The 24,428-nt window shown below is 26.9% G+C and overlaps 1 protein-coding gene across 1 annotated transcript; it reads left to right on the top strand.

The window, feature by feature from the left end:
- The first annotated feature begins 448 nt into the window (after positions 1–448).
- Positions 449–20,710, top strand: LOC135926187 (uncharacterized). The gene is made up of 10 exons (XM_065461940.1): positions 449–554; positions 596–677; positions 719–832; positions 875–1,011; positions 4,213–4,313; positions 11,076–11,212; positions 11,298–11,409; positions 15,922–15,995; positions 19,545–19,646; positions 20,429–20,710. Exons 1-10 carry the CDS (start codon positions 484–486, stop codon positions 20,546–20,548), a joined length of 1,050 nt encoding a protein of 349 aa, XP_065318012.1. The 5' UTR covers positions 449–483; the 3' UTR covers positions 20,549–20,710.
- Positions 20,711–24,428: the final 3,718 nt, after the last annotated feature.

Genomic DNA, 24,428 nt, shown 5'->3' with positions numbered 1-24,428 from the left:
TCACATTACAAAATCACTATTCAGGCTGAAAATATGAAAATTTAAACAATTTTTTCTCCTCCATTGTAACATCAACACGTCCATTTAACCAATTACTTATTACATCTAAATATTTAACAAACCCAAGACGAAAAAAACCTTACAAACAAGACATTTTTTTTAGTCAAAATTATAATAGAAATTTGAATCTAGTTATTGCAATGATATATATATATATCATTGAGTTTGTACCTTTTTAGGAACCCAAATTGGCATTGAATATTTTTCTTAATACAGTTTATAATAGTTATATATTTTGTAAATTCAGTTCTTTTTAAGATATTATTTTTACAAATAAAAGACCTTATAAGGAAATATTTTAAATATAGAAGGTAATAAGGTCATTAATTACGTCAACATCAATGACATATTATATGTCAGTGATGTAATTTCCATGTGTTTTTATCAATCATTTTATACCTAACGTTATCCAATCCAAGTTAAATGCTTTCCTTTAAATACTATAAAAATGTAAATTCTTTGGCTAAACTTATTGATGGCAACCTTGTGTCAAAGTAACTTATTTACATATTTTTGCATATTTTTTCTTATTTAGGCAGATTAAAGAAAATCTAATTGTTGAAGTTTTTAAATATAAGCAGTTATATAATAAAACCCCAGTTTTAGCAATACTTCAAGTATTAATCCATAAAAATAATATAGCCTATTAAGTAATAAGGTAGGTGACAGACAAGATTCTAATGTTTATATAAGAATGAAATTGAAATCTGCAGAAGAAGTTGGTATAAATGCTCAATTGATGAAATTGCCAAAAAATATAACAGAAGCCCAAGTTTTTTTAGAAATTATATTTTTTATATATCTTATTTAATAGCTTTTATCAAATATCAATAAATTGAACAATGATTCTGATATTCATGGCATAATCTTACAATTGCCAATAGATTCTTCAAATAGCATTGACACAGATCATGTTTTAGCTCAAATATCTATTGATAAAGATGTTGATGGGTATATTGATATAATATGCATATGATTTTTTAATATATATAATATTTAAACTGAGCTTTCTTAAATTATTATTGCTGTTTGGTAGATGATTTAAAGGGGGGGGGGGGGATAAATAAAAAAATTGGCATCATGTCTTAACAGAGAATATAATTCTTATTATATCGTAATCATTAATATTTAGTTTCTTACTTATTAATATATCAATTAATTTTGTATACTAAAAAGGTAACCTAATTATAAGCCTAATAAGCATTATGCCAAATTTATGGAAGCATTAACTCTAAAATTTATGGCATGTATTTAGTTTTTAGGGATTCATTTAACCCATTTGGTAGTTAGTTTAAAGAAAAATGCATGGCAAAATAAAAAAATTTGCCAAGAGTGGCATCATGTTAGAATAAAAATTTTAAAAGCATGAATATCTGGTATATCAATATGTAACTAATTAGTACTTAGTAATTCATCAATCAGTTTTTCCGGAATATAGTAATAAAAACTTGCATTAAGTCTTTGTATAAATTACAATTTAAATTAATTACATTGATATATCTTAAAGTTTCTTTTTCCTGAATTGAATTTTTTTTATTAATTCTAGGATCTTTGTGATATTTTATTTTCTTTTTAATTTATTTAACAGATATAGAAATAAAATAGTTAAAATCTCTTATTTGAAATTTGATTGAGTTATATTTTTAAAAATTTGTTATAAATCTGATTTCCACATTAAGGCACAGTCTTCAACTTGAAGTTTGCCAAAGTATATTGAACACACTAATTCTAAAGCTTATGTCAATATGTATTTAAAATGCATTTTAGTTGGTGAAAAGTAGGGTCATTCTGGTATATCAGTGGCACCAATATTTAGCATCTTTAAAAAATATTAGATTGGGCTGTTATTTTTTTAAAAAAATCTGTTCTGATTTGATATTTTTATTGTTTAGAGTTATTTTATGATTTGTATATTAATTGTATAATTTTTTGATTTTATAAATAATTTAATAATAATAAAATAATGAAAGGAACTAAAATTATTTGATGTAATCATTAAAAAAATAGTTAATAATTTTTCAGCATTTTTTATTATATTATCTGCAACAAGAAATGGATTTTAAAATATCTAATAAACATCACATTCAACTAATATTGTTAAATATCTCAATTTAGTCACTTTTTAAAACGGACAACCCAAGATTTTGCATAAAGTATATTACTCAAACTTTTTGTCCTCAGTTGTAAAGTGTGGTAATGACAAAATGACGGCTAATTCAGCTCGTTCTAATCAATGCCAGAGAAAATCCATTAACATTAAGGCGCTTTAATTTATATTAGTTTTTTTCAAATTTGAGCCTCTATCTTTTTAAGAAAACCCCCAAGGCCAAAGTGATATATATTTGGCTAAAAACTTGGTTAGCCGATTTTTTAGCCTGCTAAAAAATGTCTTAAACGAAAAATATAGTAATTACTCAACTATATACAGATAACAGAAAGGTTTGAACTTCTATTGGCGAAATCTTGAGTTGAAGATAACAATATTTTAAATCTTGATTTAACCCTTTTAAAAATTAGGGTAAATGGAGCTCTTTATCAACACTATATTCATGTATAAATATTGCAAATATTTTAAATGAGATTATTAACTTTTGGAGTATAAAAAAAACTACACTTAATCATTAGTGAAAGATAGTTAGATTTTTTTAAAATATAAAATATCGATATTTTTATTATTGGTATCAATATCGTTATAGGGATTGGTTAGGTTTTTTTTAAAAGTAATATGAAAATATCTATATAAAAAAGTTACTAGTAAAAGAAGAAAATTTCTAAAATTAGTATCAAGATTCAAGATAGAATGAAATATAGGAGCACACAATTATAATAAAATTAAATAAACCAATTATATATAAAAAATTACTCTCATCATTATAAAAAATCCACTTTTTATCACATTTAGACTTGGATATCCCTAACTACCATAGTTGGGTAATTATTATATTTTTAGCCATTTATGTCAATTCTTAGCCAACTAAAAAATCGGCGAAACCAAGTTTTTAGCTGAAAACTATCACTTAGGCCTTGGGGATTTTTCTATATAAGATATCAGCTCAAATTTGGAAGAAAATAATATACTTTAAAACGCCTTAATGTTAACGGATTTTCTCCAGCAGGCGCTGGAAGATTGAGCCGAATCACCGACATTTAGCCATTACCCAATTATACTAATTATTGATACTTTTAAGTAGTGGTGTAAGTGCACTTTTTCACTTGGAAAATAAAAAGGGCCAAACGTTGATTCCATACGAATTATAGCGTTTTGAAATTTAATTTATAACACTTTTTTTATATAAAAATTTGATTTAAAAAATTTAATGTGTCTAGCCATTGTTTATTCATAGATTCTTAGGATTTTACTTTCTTTGAAAATAGAATGAATTTGAGAGATCATTTTATAAAAATATTGGAGAATGTTTTATCAATTTAAAAGAAATAATTGTGCAAATTTTTGCGAAGATCCATATAAAAGTATTGTAAAAGCACAAAATTTTACCTAATCATATTTTTTATGGGAGCAAGTTTTAACCCCAGCCACTCTCATTCATTTAAGCACATCCGTTTAAGATCTTTTGTAACTACAAAAAATCCTCAACGAAAAGGAAAATAGTAATCTATAGTAAAATCAAATATTTAGTTTCGTTGCAAGCTAATTTAACCCAAGTGTAAATCATATGCAATTATCTATCAAAATTTTATTTAAACCTAGTCAGTTAGGAGAAGAGATTAGATATAGTAAAAGCCCAAAAAAGCGCGAAATCTATCTCTATAACAACTATTATTAGCCAAATAGGTTTCGGCTCACACTTGGTCTGTGAAATTTTCTCTCCAGATGTTTTTGGATGAGTAACATGAAATCTTAGATACTACACTGGTTTGCCATCGTATTGGTCAAGTTTTGTCAAACATATAAGAAATATATCATAAAGCCATTGAATAAGAATATATTTCTTAAAGGGGACCCGGCAGTACAAATGCGGGACGCAATCTCCCAACTGGGAGATTAGGGCAAAACTCCCCATATAAATAAAGTCGCTAGGAAAATTTCTAAAATAGGCCAACCATTCCCACGCCCCTACTCCTTCATAATTTATAAGTTGATAATTAATTATTTATTATCAACTTTTTAAATTATTATTTAATTTTCTTTAGCTTGCATCCATTCAATAATGGTCAACTGTCGCATGGTGTAACGAAAGATGTATTCCTACCTTGCACTCCTAATGGATGTATTCATCTCATCAAATCTACTGGTATCAAATTATTTATTTATTTTGTTTGAAAAAATATAAAACATTTAATATCACAATTACCTAATAATTATCTTATAATGTCTAATGTTTACAATGATTTAAAAATACAAATAACTAGGGCTATGCCGATCCATAAATTTTTCACCGATTCGATCCTATATTTTTCGATATTTCTATAAACTCAATCCGATACCGATCCAACATTTATATTTTTATTTTACCACCTTGAACCAATGTCATAAAAAATAACAAATTTTCACAAAAGGGTCACCAAGAGTTATTTATTTTATTTAAATATGGGCAATGTTTATAGTTGAATGTAGTGTTGTTAAATGGTTCGATTTCGTCTATTAAAAACTGCTAAATTAAGAGCCAAAATAATATTATCTAAGCCTTTAAATTTTGCCAATAGATTAAAATCTATCTGTCATCTGTAAACAAAGGCAAAAATCTTGAGTTAAGTTTAAAAAAATCGGCTGATTCAAATCGTTTAACAACATTAGCGGAATGCCACTCGTTTGATATGTTTAAAACATTTTCTTGTTGCAGATAATATATAACAAGAAATAACACCAAGCTGCCTTATCTTTTAAAATAATTCGATTTTTATTAAACATTACAAAAAAATTTTGGATACCACGAATTTATGTATTGAAAAATATTATATAATCATAAAATAACCCAAAACAATAAAAATAAAAAATGTTAAATATCTGTCATTATCCGATTCGTAATATCCATATTTTTCTCGTTCATTCGAATAAAGTCCATTTATAAAAAAATTTTTAAAAGAGAATATCTAATCTACTCTAAATTTATTTAATTCAAAAAAATGCTGGTCAAATTTAATTATATTATTTTGTATTCGCTTCTATTTTTTTATAGAAAGATACCCAATTTGAATTAAACTTTTTGGAAAGTAAACAAAAGTTAAAATTTTTTATGAAAATAATTTATGTAGTTATTTATCTTCTTTAAAAAACCATCATAATCTAAATCATTTAAAATTTTGACTTAATGTATTTAAAATAGGCGTTATTTCTCTAGTTTAATTTTGTTACGGATAATTTTATTTTTTCATCATATTCATTGACAAAAAATCTTTTTTTAAAATCTATTTAAAAAAAATCTTAACTTTTAATGTTGAAATACATTATATTAATTACACGATATATTCATAAAATATGTTTTAATTTAATTAATGGCCAATGTTTAATAATTTAAAAAAATAATAATTTAGTTACATTTGGAAGGTATACCAACTTTTTTTGAATTCAATAATATTAGAAGTAATTATTCCCTTTAAAAAAATTAGTTGTATTTTAAAAATATCTTCCTTTTTTAAAATAAAAAAAGTTAGAATGGACACAAGAAATAGTGCTATAATGTTTGATAAGCGGAAAGTTAGAAACAGAAGCGCTATATTATAGGTAAAGGCCTACCCATCCTCGAATTTTGTCCCTATCCGATGATTTTCCAAGATTATACAAAACGATTCGATATTTGTAAATTTTTTATTTACCATCTATTTTTGAACCAGAATAACTAAAATTATAAACTATTGTCAAAGCAAGAAACACAAATTTTTCCGTAGCTCATGGTTAAGAATGATGTGCAATTTGTCTTTTTATTCCCCGAAATTTTTTTTTATCTTATTAAGATAATTTTAAACGTCCAAACTACACATTTATTCATAAAAAACAGTATCATAAACGATAATATAAACAGTACTATTAATAGGTAAACACTTAACCAATAATTGAAATCTTCACAATCTCTTCCATTCTTTTTTCTTCACTAGCTGGCATCACGTGATCTCCCTTCTTCCCCCAAGGAAAATTCATTCTTTTTGTCCTATGACTGACATTTAGTATATTATATAAAATTCATTTCTTCTTTTTTCTAACTGCTACAACACGCCCACCCTAAGCCCAGCGTCTCTTTCTCCCTGGTGGTATTGTATCGAATCGTCCATTTGAATTGTATCAACTCTCGGTACGCCTTGAAAATGTTCAGGGAATTTATCGAATCGTCTCCTTTTATGATGATTTAGAGTATAATATCTTCATTATATTTCAATATATAATCGCTAAAAAAAATCACCATAATGACATTTACATCGTGTATGGAACAGTAATATTGACAATATAATATACAAGCAAAACATAATAGCTCATTCATTTAAATACATTTGGAAATATGAATAGTATACATTATTTGGGTATGATTAATGGGAATTAGGGAATAATGATTTTACATATAATACTGTAATGTGAATAAATGGTATATGTGTGAAATGCAATTACATGTAATTTTCCTTCTGTCATGTAAAAAAAATCAAAGCTACATTTTTTATAAATATCACCTAAAATAGATATAAAAATCCATTTTTATGTATTAAAAATAATTGCGAAAATTTGCCGAATAAAGATTTTAAATAAAATTACAAGGAACATGTATAAAAATAAATTTAATATTTTATAGGGAGGAAAAGTATATAATACGTAGAAAATACAATATTTTCCATCTAGAAATTACTCAGTGTCCTAAGAAAAATATACCATTTCTACCTAACTCTGCCATCACAATTAGCACAAATTCACAGAAATGTAGAATGCAAAGTAACAAAAATTGAAAATATAATGGGCTATATGGTATCTATGTAAAGAATTTTTAACATACATTCACAATATAAAATAATTTGAGTCTTTTTCCTTTTTTAAAAAAAACATGTTCATAATATAAATAGTAAAATGTGATGTGCTATAAAATTATTGCAAAGATAAACAAAAATGTAATACACAAAATAAATTTACAAAAAACTTTCCCAAGTATTTAAACTAAACAATATTTCCATCTTAAGGCCTACCCATCAACACACGGCTGACCCTATCTATGAAAATATTTTCCTTTTAGTATAATACATGCAAATAAAATTTTATAATTTTAAAACAAAATACATTAAATATAAAGATTTCATAATTTAAAAAAAAACTAAGTACCATAATTTCTACCAATATATCATATAAATCCATGTCACATTTATATATACATCATCAAACTTATACCAATATATCATACAAATTCATACCAAATTTATATATATATCAAACTTATATCAATATATCATATACATTCATACCAAATTTATATATATATATCAAACTTATACCAATATATCATATAAATTCATACCAAATTTATATATATATCAAATTCATATTTTGCCCATATATCAAATAAATCCATACAAATTTATATATATACCAAATTCATATTTTGCCCATATATCATATAAATCCATGCCAAATTTAAATATATATCAAATTCATACATTAAATCAAAAATAATTAAATATAACATATGTGTAATACACATTACACCATATTTCATAAAAATGATTAAAATAATATATCAACCTTAATTGAAACTGGATTACATATACAATAGTAACATTAATTAATAATAAACTATCCCACACATGTCCATCCCTTTAAAAACCCACAAAGCATAATTATATAACAAATACTTTATTACCAAAATCCACTTCTATATATATTTCCATAAATCCCCAATATTTAAATATTTAGCAATCCTTTTTGTCTTGTATATCTTGAGGTCTAATCTTCCTATGACGGAATACCTATGACACCATTCAATGAGTCTTAAGGCCTACCAAATAATAAGACCATACCTACTGTCAAAATTGGATGTACCATATACATCTAGATATATAATATAACCAATATTATTGTCTTAAATTCCTGATCTTATTTTCATATTCCGGCCTAATACTTATTACCTACTTTCAATCCTGTGCTTTACAAGCTAAACATTTAAAACAAAATTTTATAATCCCCTAAACTCACCTCTTAATCTCACTTACCCCCTGTATAGTGGTTAGTACTTATGCGTTGTCAAAATTTATCATATAATATATATATATCACAAAAATTTTGTTTTACCTTTAAAACCGAATCACTCCAAAACAATTTAAAAGTCCAAACTACACATTTATTCATAAAAAACAGAATCTAAACAGTATCATAAACGATAATATAAACAGTACTATTAATAGGTAAACACATAACCAATAACTGAAATCTTCACAATCTCCTCCATTCTTTGTTATTCACTAGCTGGCATCACGTGATCTCCCTTCTTCCCCCAAGGAAAATTCATTCTTTTTGTTCTAAAAATGACTAACATTTAGTATATTATATTAAATTTATTTCTTCTTTTTTCTAACTGCTACAACAATAATAACAAATAAACTCGAGGAAATCTTTTAATTGGACATGTATTTAAAAATTTTTTTGTAGGTTTAATGGTTAGAGAGTTATGGGTTAGAGTTAAGATTAGGCCTGTGCCAATATACATATTTTTCACCGATCCTATCCGATATTTTGCGATATTGGTTCAAAATCGATCCGATATTTATACTGATTTTTCACCCCCCCCCCCTCCTTTTGAGCCAAATGTAATTAAGAAATTTAATATTTTTTATGCAAAAAATTATGCATTTAATTTAATTTTTTTTATTTCTATAATTAAAACTTTAAATTAAAAAAATAATATTATGATTAAAAAATAATAATAATATAAAATAAATATACATAACATAAAATAACAAAAAAAGAAAATTAAAAAGATAGGATTGGGGTTTTACAGGTACGGCCCGATCCGATATTTTTGGAAAACGCTAAATATCGGTGCCGATCCGATATTTAATATTGGCAGAGCCCTAGTTAAATTATATTTGAAATGATTTTTAATTAAATTTAAACCATTTTTATTAATAACTTGTCAAATCTTACTGGGGTCATATGATTAAAAATAATTTCCTTGAGTTGGACCATAAACCATTAGAATATGGGCAATGTTTATGGCTGAATGGGACTCGTTGAATATTTTTTAAAATTCTTTATTTATTGCAAATATTATAATATAACAAAAGAAGAATATCGCATTTAATAGTTTAATTATTCCTTCTTTTATTCGATTTTTTTTTCAAATAAATTGAATTTTGATTCCCTTTATCATGCTTCACATCTAACGCGAATCCTGGCAGATTTAAAATTGAATTCGTCGCGAATTGACGCTTACTCGATTTAACAAAATGAGTAAGTTATAAAACAAAATACTGGTGGATAATATTTAAAATAATTGTGATATTGTAAATTTTATTTTCCATAAGGACTGTACTATGGTAATAAAAAAAATTGAATTGTTTTTTTACCGACAAGAAACGGATTAATTATTTTTTTTTCAGTTTTAAATATATTTTGAACCGGAAATGTATTTCAAATATATGTAGAATACCTATTCTGGGATATTTATAAAATTTTTCCATGAACTTCTTAAAATAACTTTTAATTATATTCTTTTCTATATATTTTTTTTAAAATATAAATAATAGGTAATGACTTAAAAGTGTAAGGCATAATTGTCTGAAATTTAAAGGATATATATTCTACATATGGTGGAATACATTTCCGGTAAAATCAGATTTTTAAAACGCGCTCAAAAAATTATATAAAGTTGGAAAAAACGCATTTAAGCTTACTTATACAATCATAAAATTAATAATAAAATCCGGTTTTTAGAAAAATATCGATCCGATCTATCGGTACAGCTCTAATTACGTAACATAACTTAACCAGTGGCGTCACTAGCCTTTACAATCTCAGGGGGCTCAAAAAATTTTTTTTGAAAAATTTAAAAAAAATGACCATCTTTTTTATACCAAAATCTTTTTTAACCAAGTTTTTTCAAAATGATCCATTTTCAAGGTATTTTTTTAAAAAAAAATCTTGGGGTTTTGAGCCTCTGTGATCCCCCTTCTGACGTTACTTAACTTAACACTAGCTTAAAAATGTAACGAAGCCTTTACCCATTACATTTGTACCAATAACTTAACGTAGCGTTAATTTTATTTAATTTTCTTCATTACTTATAATTTTAGTTTTTTTTGTTGAAATATTTTTTAAAACTGTTGAACTTAAAAATGTAATCAGCCATCTGGTATGAATGCTTAATATTATATTGTTATTAGATTAAATAGTAAAATGTTAATTAAAATTAACAAAAAACAGAATGTTAAAGATGAAAAAGAAATCTAAACTTAATTTCGAAAAATCTAAATTAAAAACTACTAACTAGCCTTCCAAATCTAATACTAAAAATATTCAAAATATATATAAACTCTGGTACAAATTAATAATTCTTTTATTTTAAAATTAAGAGAGCCAAAATAATCAAATCATTTTTTGAAAACCCGAAGAATAATTTTATTTTTAAAAGTTCAGAGAACAATAATAATTTAATTCATTTATGAAAAAACGAAGAATGAATTCATGTTAAAAAAACGATAAAAATTTTATCACAAAAATGATTGACACTTAATAAAAATATTCATATAAACAAAAAAATATCTTACAAACTAGGACAAAAATTTTACTGCTAATTTTAAAACATGCGAAACCAGGGCTTCTAACCGAACCTAGAGCTGTTATTTCGGCTTTATTGGACAATCTAAAATTTTGTTGGATGGGGGTAATCAATCCCACAATCTTTTAATGATATTCCATTTGTTGAAATAGACTTAATAAAATACCTCCCCCCTCCCTTTCTACGTCATTGCCTATTTCTGAGAGCAATTTTTGCGAACTTGAACCCATTATCCAAGTCAACGTGAAACCTAATCGAATGTACAAAATAAAAAAAGAAATATGTTTATCGTTTAAATTATATTTTTTTAAGGCTGTGATATAGAAGGCAAAAGAGCCGTTGTGATAGGGCGTAGCAGAATAGTGGGAGGACCAATGGCTCAGCTCTTGATCTGGAACAATGCTACGGTCACTGTATGCCATTCACGCACTCGTGACATACCCGATATAGTTAATATAACCTATCATAAATTTTCATACGATATATTTTTTTCTTCTAAATTTATCCATTCTTGTGTATAAACCATACTTTCAGGTAAGACAAGCTGATATATTAGTCGCAGCTCTAGGAAAACCTGAATTCGTTAAAGGGGACTGGATTAAGCCAGGGGCCATTGTTATAGATTGTGGGATCAATCCTATACCCGGTAAAATAACTATTACATGTTCTATGTATAATGTATCTCATTCATCACTCTTCCTTTGGTAGGCTTTTAGGTATGAAAAAAATATATCATTAAATCTAACATCTAACTGTAAAAAATTAGTCAAGATTTAAATTTATATTCAGGACGCATTTATTATTGAAGGGGGTTATTGTATATAAGTTAACTGTTATTTTTAACCCCTTTTCTTACAATTAGTTACTCCATTCTATTTTATTGTTTTTATATATAATTTTGAAAATAACTGCTTTAACTTTTTCACTTAATTTATTATTTCACTCATACTCTTTTAGTTATGTATATTAGAGGTCTGCAATGGCCGGGGTTTTAGCCCACAACCCGCCCAATGTTTAAAAAAAAATTAACCCACCTATAATTTAAAAATAATATACCTGCCCGCCCATGAGTCTAAAATTCTTTATCCACTGACCCATTAGTCTGAAAAATTTTAACCCACGCCCGCACATATAAAATTTAAATATACCCATTATTTCAATTTTTTTAAGCATCTAAAGGATTCAGTTTTAGCGTTAAATCCCTACAAAAAAGTTTTATAATTAAATTTTTCTTAAAAAATATGGAAAAAACATATTTTGTGTATTTTTTAAATTTATAAATAATTTAAGACCAGTTTTTAATTCACATCAACCACCAAATTCTTTCATTTTTATTTTAAAATTTTGTTGTTAAATTTTCAGTCAAGATTGTTAAGCTAATTTGAATCAATCTCTGTATGTAAATTTATATTTTTATTAATATCTTAATTTGTTTTATAAAGAAAATATTGTCAATTGTACATTTTCTCCAGATGAAGATGAATAAAACCTATCTTTTGGTGGCCCAGGGCAAAAATAATTTGGAGTAAAAAACACAATTTACCTAAGCTTATTTGATATTCGAAATGAGAACTAAAAACATATATACTTTATTAAATTTATGCTCTTCTAGGCGCATTTATTATTTCTGGTATTGGATAAAAATCCAAATTTAGCTTTAATAGATGAAATGTTCCTTCAATGAATTTCTCGCTTGATCTAGTAATACATTGAAAAATTTAATTTCATATTTTTGAAGATCATGTATAGGCTTGTCATTTCCTTCGTAAAAAATTGTTTTTGAACTTTGTTTCTATGAATTAATGTTAAAGAACTGCTCCTCTATACTCATTTCCAATTCCTATGCAAGCCTTTTGTTGGATCCGCATAATGATAAAGAGAAATATGCCAACCAGCGACTTATTTGGGGCCTTCATGATTGGCATCAGAATAACAATGTGCTCATCATCGAGATGGATATCGAGTATTTCTGGCATTTCACTTATGGCGCGTGATGTCACATTTTTAGGTTTTAAAATGGACCCTTTTTGAGAATTAATAAATGTGTCTTCGCTCTTCTTTCTTTTTCGTTTCTCAGAACCTGAATCAAATTTTTTCCTCTTCCCTTTTTGAAAATTATTTGGTTATGAAATAAAAGATTATATGGCGTCTCCTAACAATTCAACTCACTAAACAGTATTTTTATATTAATCAAGTTTGCTATATTTATAAGGGTCTGAAACTAGCATGTTATATAGTATATATTTAATTATCTTTATAGTCGAATCTGTCTTAATTAAAATAAAGTTAAAATGTGCCCAACCGAAATGTTTATGTATTAAATGAAGACTATGTTGTGTAAACTTTTTATTTTAATACTTATCACAATATTCATAAAGGAATTACAACTATAGAAGTAGGACCTTTACGAGAAAATAGACCAAATATTTATCAAAATAATATTTAATAGAAGTCGTTTTTTAAAAAATAAACTTATTATATTTTTTTAACTTACCGATTACCTGTTTCTTTGCTAAATAAAATTTAATTAAATTGTTTTTAAAGATTATCTATAAAATAAAAATTTCAATAAAAAAATCAAATTTCTTAACTAACAAATAAATGAAATTTTTTTACTAAAATATAAATCAAATCTTTTGTTTTAATACTTATGGGTACTTGGCTAGACATTCCAAACCTTTTTTCAAAACTCATAATTGGTTTTTTTATAAAAAAAGATAAGTAATGCTTTGTATGTAGTTTATATAAAAAATTTATTTTTTACAAAATTTGATGCCCCCCCCCATAATTGCCTAATGCTGCTCTCGCCCCCTCCCCGTCTGCACGGCCGTGGCTCCATCATGAAACATTCAATAAAGAAAACTAAGGGTAAATTAGATTCACTCTCGTAAAACTAGAGTCAGTAAAGAGCTTGAATTTATTTCCTGTTTGAGAATAGATCTTGACAAAGAAAAGGCAGACTTGATTACTTTAAAAAATACCACACGTAGATATTATTTTCTAATTAAGATAAAAAAACTGTTAACATTACAATATAAATTGACGAACATGCCCGATGTTGATCACATGAACGTAGATGGAACTGGGGCAGGAAAATCAACAGGAATTAGTGAGAAAAGAACGAATTTAGTTGATCTTGATTTGCTGAGAGAATAGAGAATTACCATATAACAAAAAGGATAAAATGGCACAAGATAAAGGAAAGAAGGTGACTATTATAAGATTTATTTCCTATTGCCACAAACAAATTGGGATCCTTGTACTAGATAAAGATTATGATTACAAAAGCATTACTCAGGTATCCAAATCCACAATGTTTTCTACATTTCTCACAATTTTAATAGACAAGCATAAAATGTGACGGCTATGGCAACTGAGCATGCTGAGAACAAGACTTCTTACTTAATACATTACGATGCGCGAGATTTTACAAAGGAGAGGCTCATAATAAATGAAATGGTATTTAAGGCAGCTAAAATGTGGAATCCATTATATACCATTACAAGGTGGGAGATGAAGAGAATTGGTATGGAACAATTGCACCCATAAATGACTTTTTAGGAGGATTTGAGTTGAGGTTAAAAGAACTAAGGTTATGACATGCGAATATGTCTGTTGGTAAAACTGCTACAGAAAATAGGTGCATACTAGTCTAAATATGGATTAATGGGACGTCAGCATGTTCTACTAGAAGGGATAACTTTTCTACCAGAAAAACGGAATTCAAAGGCTCAAAATGTTGAACTTATGACCGCATTATTATGTTATATTAGATCTGAAGCTAATTTATCTAAAATGGGAAACAGTAAAGTGTTTTTGCACATTTTCCGGATATTGATAAGATCATTTCCGCTGAGAAACAAAAGTGCAAGTGATGTGAGAAATTTAATATTTTGCATGACTGAGTTTGCTTTACTTGTAACTACCGAACAAACAACAAGAATGTTCTTCCCGCCAAATATATTCTGCTATATCTTCAATCCTATTGTCGATGATAAGCGAAAGTTAGTTCAAGCTTCGGACACAGATTTAGTAAATTACGTGAATTTTATGGGAAAAGGGGGATTTCTGTTATATAGGGAGGTAAGCAAGATGACTGCAAAACAAGCTAAGCAGATAGTTTTCCATTGCATATCTGGGACTTATAAAGAAGATTTTGTAAACTGGGATGAAAGAAATGATTTCGGTGATTGTTTCAAATCTATGAACAACAACCACAGGTCAACTTTAGCTTGTCAATTTAATATGGTATTCAAAGCTCAGCCAGCCTACCTAAAATTTTACCAGCTACTTTTTAATATTTCAATGAGGAAAGAAGACATATAGATTTATTTGATTATATATGTAACAAGGGGAAAACTTCAATAGGTGGCAAATCCATTTCAACTTTATATAATGTTTTAATCGAAGAAACTACTGGAATAGCCAATGAACTTCAAAAAACAGGGGATAAATATTAAATGAGGACAACGCCGTGGTACGTTTTAAAAACAGCTTCAATATTAGAATCGGGGACTATGCGAAAAGATGTATTTGTCAGGACGGAAAATCTATTTTTGGGTAAAAACCGAGTTGAAACTGTTTGTCACTCATACTCTTGAGTTGATCAATTATTATTAATATATGTATAATTAGTATATATTTAATTTAGATTGTTTGAATGTGTTGTTTCAATAAAAAAAATATATAATAAAAAGAAAGCGTTCTTTCTTTATTTTTTCTCTATTTTTATTTCTATATAAATTATATCAAGAAAATAAAAGCCACCAAAATTAATCATATATGTTTATATAAGTATAAATGGATAGATGTTTATATATCATACATGAAGTGTATTTAAAAATATTAAATTATAACATAGACTATAAACACTGGCATCGCTAGCTTTTCAACGTAAGGGATGGGAGGGGGCCTCATTTTTAAATTATTTAATATTAACAAAAAGAGGGGTTAATTCTATCTAAAATTAGCACAAAAAAAGTAATTCTCCAAAAAAATTGCAGAAAGGACTATTTCTAAAAAAAAATTTACTAGCTAAAGATTTAAATAGTATATTCATTTATGAAATTAATTTTTTTTGATAGTTATCTGAATAATAAAATAAATATTATAATGTAATATTCTCATAATTTTTTTATTCGGACGTATCTCAAAATAGATGATACCAAGAAATCAGGATACAGACTGGTTGGCGATGTTGATATTGAAGAGGTGGCTCAAGTGGCTTCTTGGGTATTAAAAAAATATTTACTTTTCTTAATCATTTGATTATGCAAAACATTTGAGCGTATAAAAACTTTAATTTTTATGATGCTCATATCTTTACTATCTTTTTATTTCTAAATTCCATTTACTGAAAAATATTAAAAGCAGAATAAGAGTGTAAAAAAATGATTTCATTCATATACCATTGCCAGGATTTACAAGGAGGAAAGCGTTTATGCCTCTTTTATAGTAAGCGCGATTTGCTCAAGAGAATTGCATCGTAACATATGATTAACAAATTTCATCATAACAATGTAACCCGTTTCATTGCATCGCTCGGTCATTATAAATTATACCTATTATTTAATTGTTTTTATAAATTGTGAGCGATGAATTAGCGAATCTCTCTTACTATAAGTGAGGTATACATTGATTTTACTGAAGAGATTTAGACCCGCTTGATGAAAATCCTTGGCCAGACAACATTTTTTTTAAAATTTGGTTTTAGACTTTTTTGTTTTCATTATTGTTTTGAATGACATATTGTATTAATCTCCGGGAAGTAGGGGCCTAATTTTTATTATCTTCAAATACAAAACTTATAAATTTGCCAATGGGAATGGATTTCACATCTGCCTGGGTTCGCCTATGCAGATCTGCTCGCCCGATTATAGCTGTCACCAGGATTTGAACACGCGCCGACAAAAGGTGTCAGCACTCATTACGCTATCGCCTACGTAAAAATGTGGTAGCGTTAATATTGGATCTTTTTTCAAATGAGTTTGAAAATGAATTATCATTTACTTATTAATTACCACTCATAGGCTTAGCGGAGGCATAGAGGCATTTCCATCCTCTCGGTTTTAGCTACTAAAAATTTCTCCCTACACACCCCTAAAAATTCTTAAATGTTTTCTGTTCTGAAAATAGAATAAAAATGTATAAAAAATCAAATTTTAAATTTATTTTTTATGTTTTATTATTCTATATTCATGTAAAATTAGCATTTTTTCTTAAATTTATCTCTAATAATAAATTTTACAGATAATTTCTCAAATTTTATTTATTCGGTTTTATCATTATAATATAAAGATAGCATAATGTTTAAAAAAATTAAAATGTAAAAAAGTTTTTTAAATTATTATCTATTAAAGATAAAACAAATTCTTTCAAATTCTGGAATTTTTTTAGCATTGACTTGAGGTCTGTATTAGTGATCTGCATCGGTCCTAATTTTTCAAGCCCGGCCCGGCCTTAAATTTTTTTAAAAAAATTTATCGGCAGGACCGGCCCAAATTTATTTAAATATAGAAATTAATTTTTATAATTACTCAAAATAAATGATATATGTTATATGGCGTCTAGTTTCTATAAATAAAATCAAATATTTTTATTTTACATTAAAAATTCAACATAAAATTGATAAATTTAAGATATATTAAAAAAAAATTCCAAAGCCCGATTCGACTCGGCCCCAATTTTTTAAAAAAATATTAGGCTCGGCCCAGCCCGAACCCTATTTCTTTTTGAATAAATAGGTTCGACTTCGGGCCGGGCCTACTTTTGCAAATCTCTAGTCTATATATCCTTTTTAAGATATATAATAATTCCTAACATATTAAGCCAATTTAATTGATGATAAAATGACCATATGGTTATGTTTTATCAATCCTATTAGTTGGATGGATATAGATAATATAATATTTAATAAAACACTAAAGATTCATTTTTAGCATTTTTATTGTGGAATCGATTTCGATAGTTTTTACCTTAAAATATACATTTTGCAAAAAAATCAATTTTTATAAGTAAAAAAAATAAAAATTACTGTTTAAAAAATGTAACATAGCCGGCCCATAATAAGCGAACTTAAAGACCATCAATAAAATTTATAGGGAAACCTCCCTCTTGCAAAATCCTGAATACGCCTACAAACTGCACTTTAAAAATAGTCATTCTATTAATACATTTTTTCCCCCATTACATATTATTTTATTTATATCAACAATGTGTATTATGTTTTAATCACAAAGGAAATATTTTCATTATAATATTGATATAAAATAAGTTTCTTCGAATTCCGCCAGAGCCTTGTTAAGCTTATACTTTCTATTAGTAAAGATCACGGTCTTTGTTTTGGGCCAGACCATTACGACCCCTCTTTTTATTTTTTTGGTATTTAAAAAATATTTTTGTTTTACCTTATTTAATTCTTGTTTTTTAGGACTATGAGTTAACTTAAGGTTTTCATATCTCAAAATAAAGATGAACTAAAAATTTACAAAACTAAAATAAATCATCGAAAAATAACATAAAATATACAAAAAAATTAGGTAAAATAAATTATATTAATTGAATAATAAAGCGAACTAAAATATTATTAAAAGACATTCTGGACCGTAAAAAATAAAAAACCGGTCTGAACTGTGGTCCTTAAAAAGATCGGCCCGTATATATCCGTCCCGGTCTAAGACCGATAGAACCGGACCGTTGATCTTCACTACTTACCCTGAACTTCATCTCTTTACACTACTTAAGATCATTTGAATTTATTTTTTAGATGTAAATTAGAGATCTGCAGATCCCTACCCGTACCTGGCCTATTTTTAAAAAATAACTTCCGTTCGGGTTGGGGCGGGCTTGATATTTTTTGAAAAAATTCGGGCCAGGTCGGGGTTAAAATTTTAAATTATGATATTCAATTTGGGAAATTAATTGATATATTTAATAATTCCTGCAAGAAACATGGTACTAATACATTTTATTTGTAGAATATTTTTTACAATTAAAAAAAATTAAATTTTTTTATATTTAAATAATTCCGGGTCTGGCCTGGAGGATAATCTATTTTTAATTTTATTTTGGGCCGAGCGGGACAGGAAAGTTTCGTTAGGATCACGCCTGACAAGTTTTTTTACAAAAACTTCGGTCTGGGCTTGAAAAAATTAGGCCCGATGCAGATCACTAATATAATTTTCCTGGTAAACTATAATTGAGGGAAAAATATCCGAAATATTTGAGGGAAAACGCGAAATTTCTAAAAAATAGCTTTTAAGACAACTATTGTTCCTGTAATAAAGTCATTTGTAATTTATATTTGCAAATAGCAGTTTATAAAGATAATGGATGTAAATTTGTTTTTAATTTTTAAAATATTTGTGATATTTTTAATCATTATCCAATCAAATCTTTTTCTAAAATATCAATATATCGAAATTAATGAGCGATTTATTAGACGAACATGTCGTTCTTGTAAAAGTGAAAAATAAATTAAAACAAAATTTAAAATCATTTTCAAAATTGCAATATCTACGAATGACCTTAGAAAAGACAAAAAATGAATTCTATAATTAATAAATGTAGTAAAAAATAAAAATATTCGGCACCTCTATTGATTTTTATATGGACGTGAGATTCAATAAACCGCCACCCACCAGTCCATCATTTTTTTTTTAAAAGAAAATTTGCCGGTCTGCACAGCCTACGCATATGACTAGAATATTCTTTCATTCATCCTTAAAAATATGTAATTTTAATAGCATTATGTATTAACTCATAACATTTTAAAATATAAAGATAACACCCGTTCCTGGTGGAGTGGGACCTATGACCGTTTGTATGTTATTAAAAAATACTATAGATGGTGCTTTTAGATATGCCCAAAAGTATTATGATAAGGTAATTTTATATTTTTAGTATATTAAAGTTAAGGCTCCATTTACAGTAACCGCGATGATAGTTAAGCTATGCGATTTTTATGGCATGACGATAGTAGCATGGCTGTATTATTTAACATTCTTTATTTTGTAATTTAAGCATGTCGCACTTTTTGCAGCTACTATAAATGAGACCTTGTAGAATATTCACTAGTATTTTGCAATTTGTTAAGGTAAGGGAGATAAGAAATAACGAAATAAAAAGTAAAATGTGTAATATTTTATAAGCGTCGAAAAAGAAAGAATGAAATGTGGAATGAATATAAATAGTATATTAGCGAAAAAAAATCATAATTTGAGATTTATGTTGCTCAATAAAAAAATATACATACTCGCTGATTGTAAAGCTATAGTTTCATCTATCTATAAGGTCAAAATTAAAATTTTTGGGAGTTAGAGTTAAAATAAACTTCTGCTTAGAACTAGTTTTGGCTTATTAATTTTTATATAATATGAGGTAGTATTATTTTTTTTGTATAAAGCTCATAAGAAGGCCCATTGAAGTTACGACCAAGCTTGGCAAATTGGGCTAACAATCTATTTTAAAATGGGCGGATCAGTTAAAAGGTTTCTAAAACTTGATTTTGGAGAGTTGGATAGAGAAATTTTGCACGAATTACTTAGGGGTAAAATTATATAAAGATGGTGAGAAGAAAAATTGGAGGAATGAATAAAAAAGAAAATGAACGAGAAAATAAATACATATATGTATACATTTTTTCTATTTTTTAACTTTGTGATAAGGATAACACTTTAGACGAATCCTTAATCGATATCAGCGGGGATAGCATTCCAATCCACAAACTTAATATCGAAGAAACCATTGCAAACGGTGGAGATTGTGAAATAAAAAGTGCTCAGTGAAAATTGTGAATTAACCAGATCAAGAATGATATATAACAATAAACCCTTTGTGATATCTTATATAATTTTATAGAAAACTATAATAAAATAAACAATTATTGTATTTTAAAAAATTGATCATATATTTTGAAAATTAGTCTGCAGGTCATTTAGAGTTACTTAAGTAATATAGTGGTTATACGCTACTTTCAAAAGTAGCGCACCCGCCTACTTTTATAACTTTTCTATTAGCTAAACAAATGTAAAATGTATATAATTAAGTTTTATATTTGTATTAAAGGTGGACACGGGACTAATTTTTTATTCATGACCCACTTACTCACGCTTGCAATAAATTACGCCCATTCACATCTGATGCTTGATTTTTATTTTAGCCCCACCTGCCTACTCAGACAAAATTTTTATCACGCTTGAAAAATTCACTGATTATTTTTATAATTCTGCCTTATTTCCTTAATTTTACATAAAATAAAATCATTTTATTCATCGCAAATTAACTAATCAAGTCAGATTCCATAAATCAAAATCTTTATTAAGAGAATTTAAAATGCCAATATAAATATTTATTTTAGTTGCATTCTTCTTTTTTCTTGTAAGCGATTGACTTTAGGAAATAATCGTCATTGTAAACTGAACTAGCGGGGGTGACAAAATTTTACTGGCTAATTTTTTGAAAAAAAAAGAAATCAAAATTGACAAAATTCCAAAACTTTAATAAAAACAATGAAATAAGCCTATTTTTAAATAGTTTATTTAAATATTTTTTGGAAATTCTTGAATTAAAAAATCTCGTTTTGAATATTTTTGTAAAATGTGCTAGGAAAAAGGCCAAATTTTTAAATATATTACTTTATAAAATTTTTAATGATTCATGCAAAATTTCTAGTCACGCCGGATAATTTTTAGAAAAGCCCATCACGTCCAATCACCTTTCGAAATTCAAAATTTATCTTGACGTGACCCGATGGGTCATAAGATTTTCATGGTCATTGCCTACCTCTAATTTGTATCTATATATTGTCCATAGTTTATTACCTACTTCTAATTTGTATCTATATATTATCCATAGTTTATTACCTACTTCTAATTTGTATCTATATCTATATATTGTCCATAGCTTTAGTATGTAATATCGTCGCGCCATTTGTTTAGGAGGCCTAAAGGTAACTTATGCCCCATCTAACCATTAGATTTATATTTCCTCTCCTTACCCCTCAAGAGCTGAGAGCCATTGTTGATTGTAAAGGGGTGATTATTATGCCCCACCTAACCATTAGATTTATTTTTCCTCTCCTTACCCCTCAATAGTGAGAGCCATTGTTGATTGTAAAGGAGGAGAAATCTTCTTTAACCAGTCTTACAATTGATTTGAAATATTTTTCCTTAAAATGAAGACTTTTGACTGTAATTCGATGCCATCGGGATGAGATAGGCACTGTTCAAGTTCTGAAAATTTTGTAGAACCCCCTAATAATGTTGGTTATGATTTTTTTTCTTAAGAGAAAATTTTAAAAATTGATTGAATCTGGTTTTAAAACATTTGATCTTGTTTCTTTATCTCTTAATAGAATTAATATTTTTACTGGAAAAAAATATTAAAGCTATGCTAAAATAAGCACTGCGAAAAAGTCGAACGTCCCAGATTTTTTTTATTTATTTAATTTTCATTTTTTTAAATAAGATTTTTTAGAAAATATTAATTATATGTAAAGGATAGAATTACGTTTAATATATGGAAAAAATGCTTTGAATATCTAATTATAGCTTTATGACTAATTTAACCCCGGCCATAGGTTTTTTATGTTGAATGTTTTAGCCGGGTAATTTTTCAATAGAAAGTTAAATTCATCAATTTGCCTGCCTAAAGGGATATGTTTTGATTAAATTTAAGACGAAAAAAATCCTTTCAGCACTTGCGATGGAAATTGGAATTACGAATAATATTCTTAATGAGATATGAAGAATAAGAAAAACAGATGATTTATTCTTGGGAGCCAGAGATGGGAAAAATACTTTGGAAATGTATTTAGTTAAGCTACATCGATATTTCTAAAATAATTGCCGCCTATAGGAATTTTTTTTAGATTTGTTGAAAAACACTAAAAAGATTGTACCTTCATATTTAGAGTATGTTTCTTAAATTTTACCCTTCTCCATTTCAATTAAATTATTTGAACAGTATATTTATCTATTTGTCGCCTAAGAATTTTGTGGCACCCTTAGACAATACCTAACTAAGGGAAGGCACGGTTTTTGCTTCCATAAAAATGTAGTTAAAACTAATCTTACCACTTTAGGACTTTCTATTTTAAATCTAGATTAGAACTCTTCTATCATTTTTTTAGGTCCAGCTCCATTTTATAATTTTTTTTTACGGATCCGAACAAATCCCATCCTATTTTGTTTAAAAGTGATTTTAGCCATATTGAACAAATAATATTTACTTCATGATTAATTTTTTTATCACGTGGGGCAAACTAACAGGTGGCTCTCACATGTAATAAAGGAATCTCTTAAAATAATTTAAAATCTATGTATGAATGACACAAAATTAAATCGACTGTATATTATAATATCGATTTTATTAATTATATTCGGGGAATTAAATTTGATTCAACAATATATTATTTAAGTGCCATTTTTTTAAATAATGTAACTTAATTTTTCCCCAATATCATTCCTCGCGCTCTTATCTATTGCTTTAAAAATTTATTAAACTTTCATATATTAATTTATATTATAAACTTTCATATATTAATTTATATTAAAATTTTTCAAAATAAAACTTCAATGTAAAAATAAAAACAATTTATATTATTGCATATGCGTAGGAGGGTAAAGAATAGGATAGGAAACAATAATAGATGGAAGGACAAATTTGTTAATGTTTATTTGTTCAGGTCAGGGCTATTGGTAAAACAAAGGGCGTGATTAAAATCAAATTAAATGATAAATAAGAGAATAACATAAGACTATAAACATTCTTATTGTAATGGAATATTATTTTCTAAAAGTTTTCGTTTGAAGTACCCAGAAAGCAATATAAATTTATTTTTCGCAAGAATTAAACTATAAAATCTGACCATCTATTTTTATATCAAATTATTCATTTTTAGCTTAGCGTTAGTATTATAATAAAAATATATCAGAGATCTGATGATTATTTTAAGCATGACCCGAATTTATTTTATTCCACCCCATATATATTTTTAATAAGTTTGCTGTTCCTTAATTTTTAAAAGTTTGTTATTTTGAATAATTTAGCTGCATTTTGTAAATATTCCAAATTTTCCAACTGATTGATATAAAAATTTTTTAATTGGCCCCGCCCTGGTTTATTTCCAAAAAGGGTCAGACTTTGATCCCGGGTTGCAGGTTTCAGAAATATATGGACATCTAACGCTTTAATTGTACTATGTTGAAAATCTAAATAAGGTTAATTAAAATATTTTTGATTTTAATTATATAATGAATTACTTTAATGCTCAATTAACTTAAAATGATGTTAAATTGTTAATTCCAATGGTTTGTTCTTATTTTTTTAATATATTAAACCCTTCAGTACTCTTGGGGAAAAATAGCAGAAACACTCTGGTGGGGTTTATTTAATTTTTTATATGCTTAGATAAAAATATCGAAGTTAATTATAACTTATTTTATTATGCCAAAATTTTCTAGTAAATTTGTGTTTATTCTTCAAAACTGAAAATTAAAAAAAAAAGGAAGTTTCCTCTGTAACTACGGTTTAAAAAAACTTGAGTAAATACTTTTGTAGGGTCTGACAGACAACAGATCCAAGTCTGTCACAAATAGCTTATATTTAATAAATTACTGAACCAAAATCAAAAACTTTCAATATATACTCTAGGATAAATTTAAT

The sequence above is a fragment of the Gordionus sp. m RMFG-2023 genome, chromosome 3, assembly GCF_954871325.1.
Source record: "Gordionus sp. m RMFG-2023 chromosome 3, tfGorSpeb1-WG-v2, whole genome shotgun sequence".
Taxonomy (NCBI): domain Eukaryota; kingdom Metazoa; phylum Nematomorpha; class Gordioida; order Chordodea; family Parachordodidae; genus Gordionus; species Gordionus sp. m RMFG-2023.
This window is presented reverse-complemented; position numbering and strand designations above follow the sequence as displayed.

What these genes read in the sequence shown, in the direction of transcription:
- LOC135926187 (XM_065461940.1), top strand. Translation starts at nt 484, where the DNA reads ATGCTTTCCTTTAAATACTATAAAAATGTAAATTCTTTGGCTAAACTT. An exon ending in CAGTTTTAGCAATACTTCAA is followed by an intron (nt 678 to 718) that starts GTATTAATCCAT and finishes TTAAGTAATAAG; the next exon opens with GTAGGTGACAGACAAGATTC. An exon ending in ATTGATAAAGATGTTGATGG is followed by an intron (nt 1,012 to 4,212) that starts GTATATTGATAT and finishes AATTTTCTTTAG; the next exon opens with CTTGCATCCATTCAATAATG.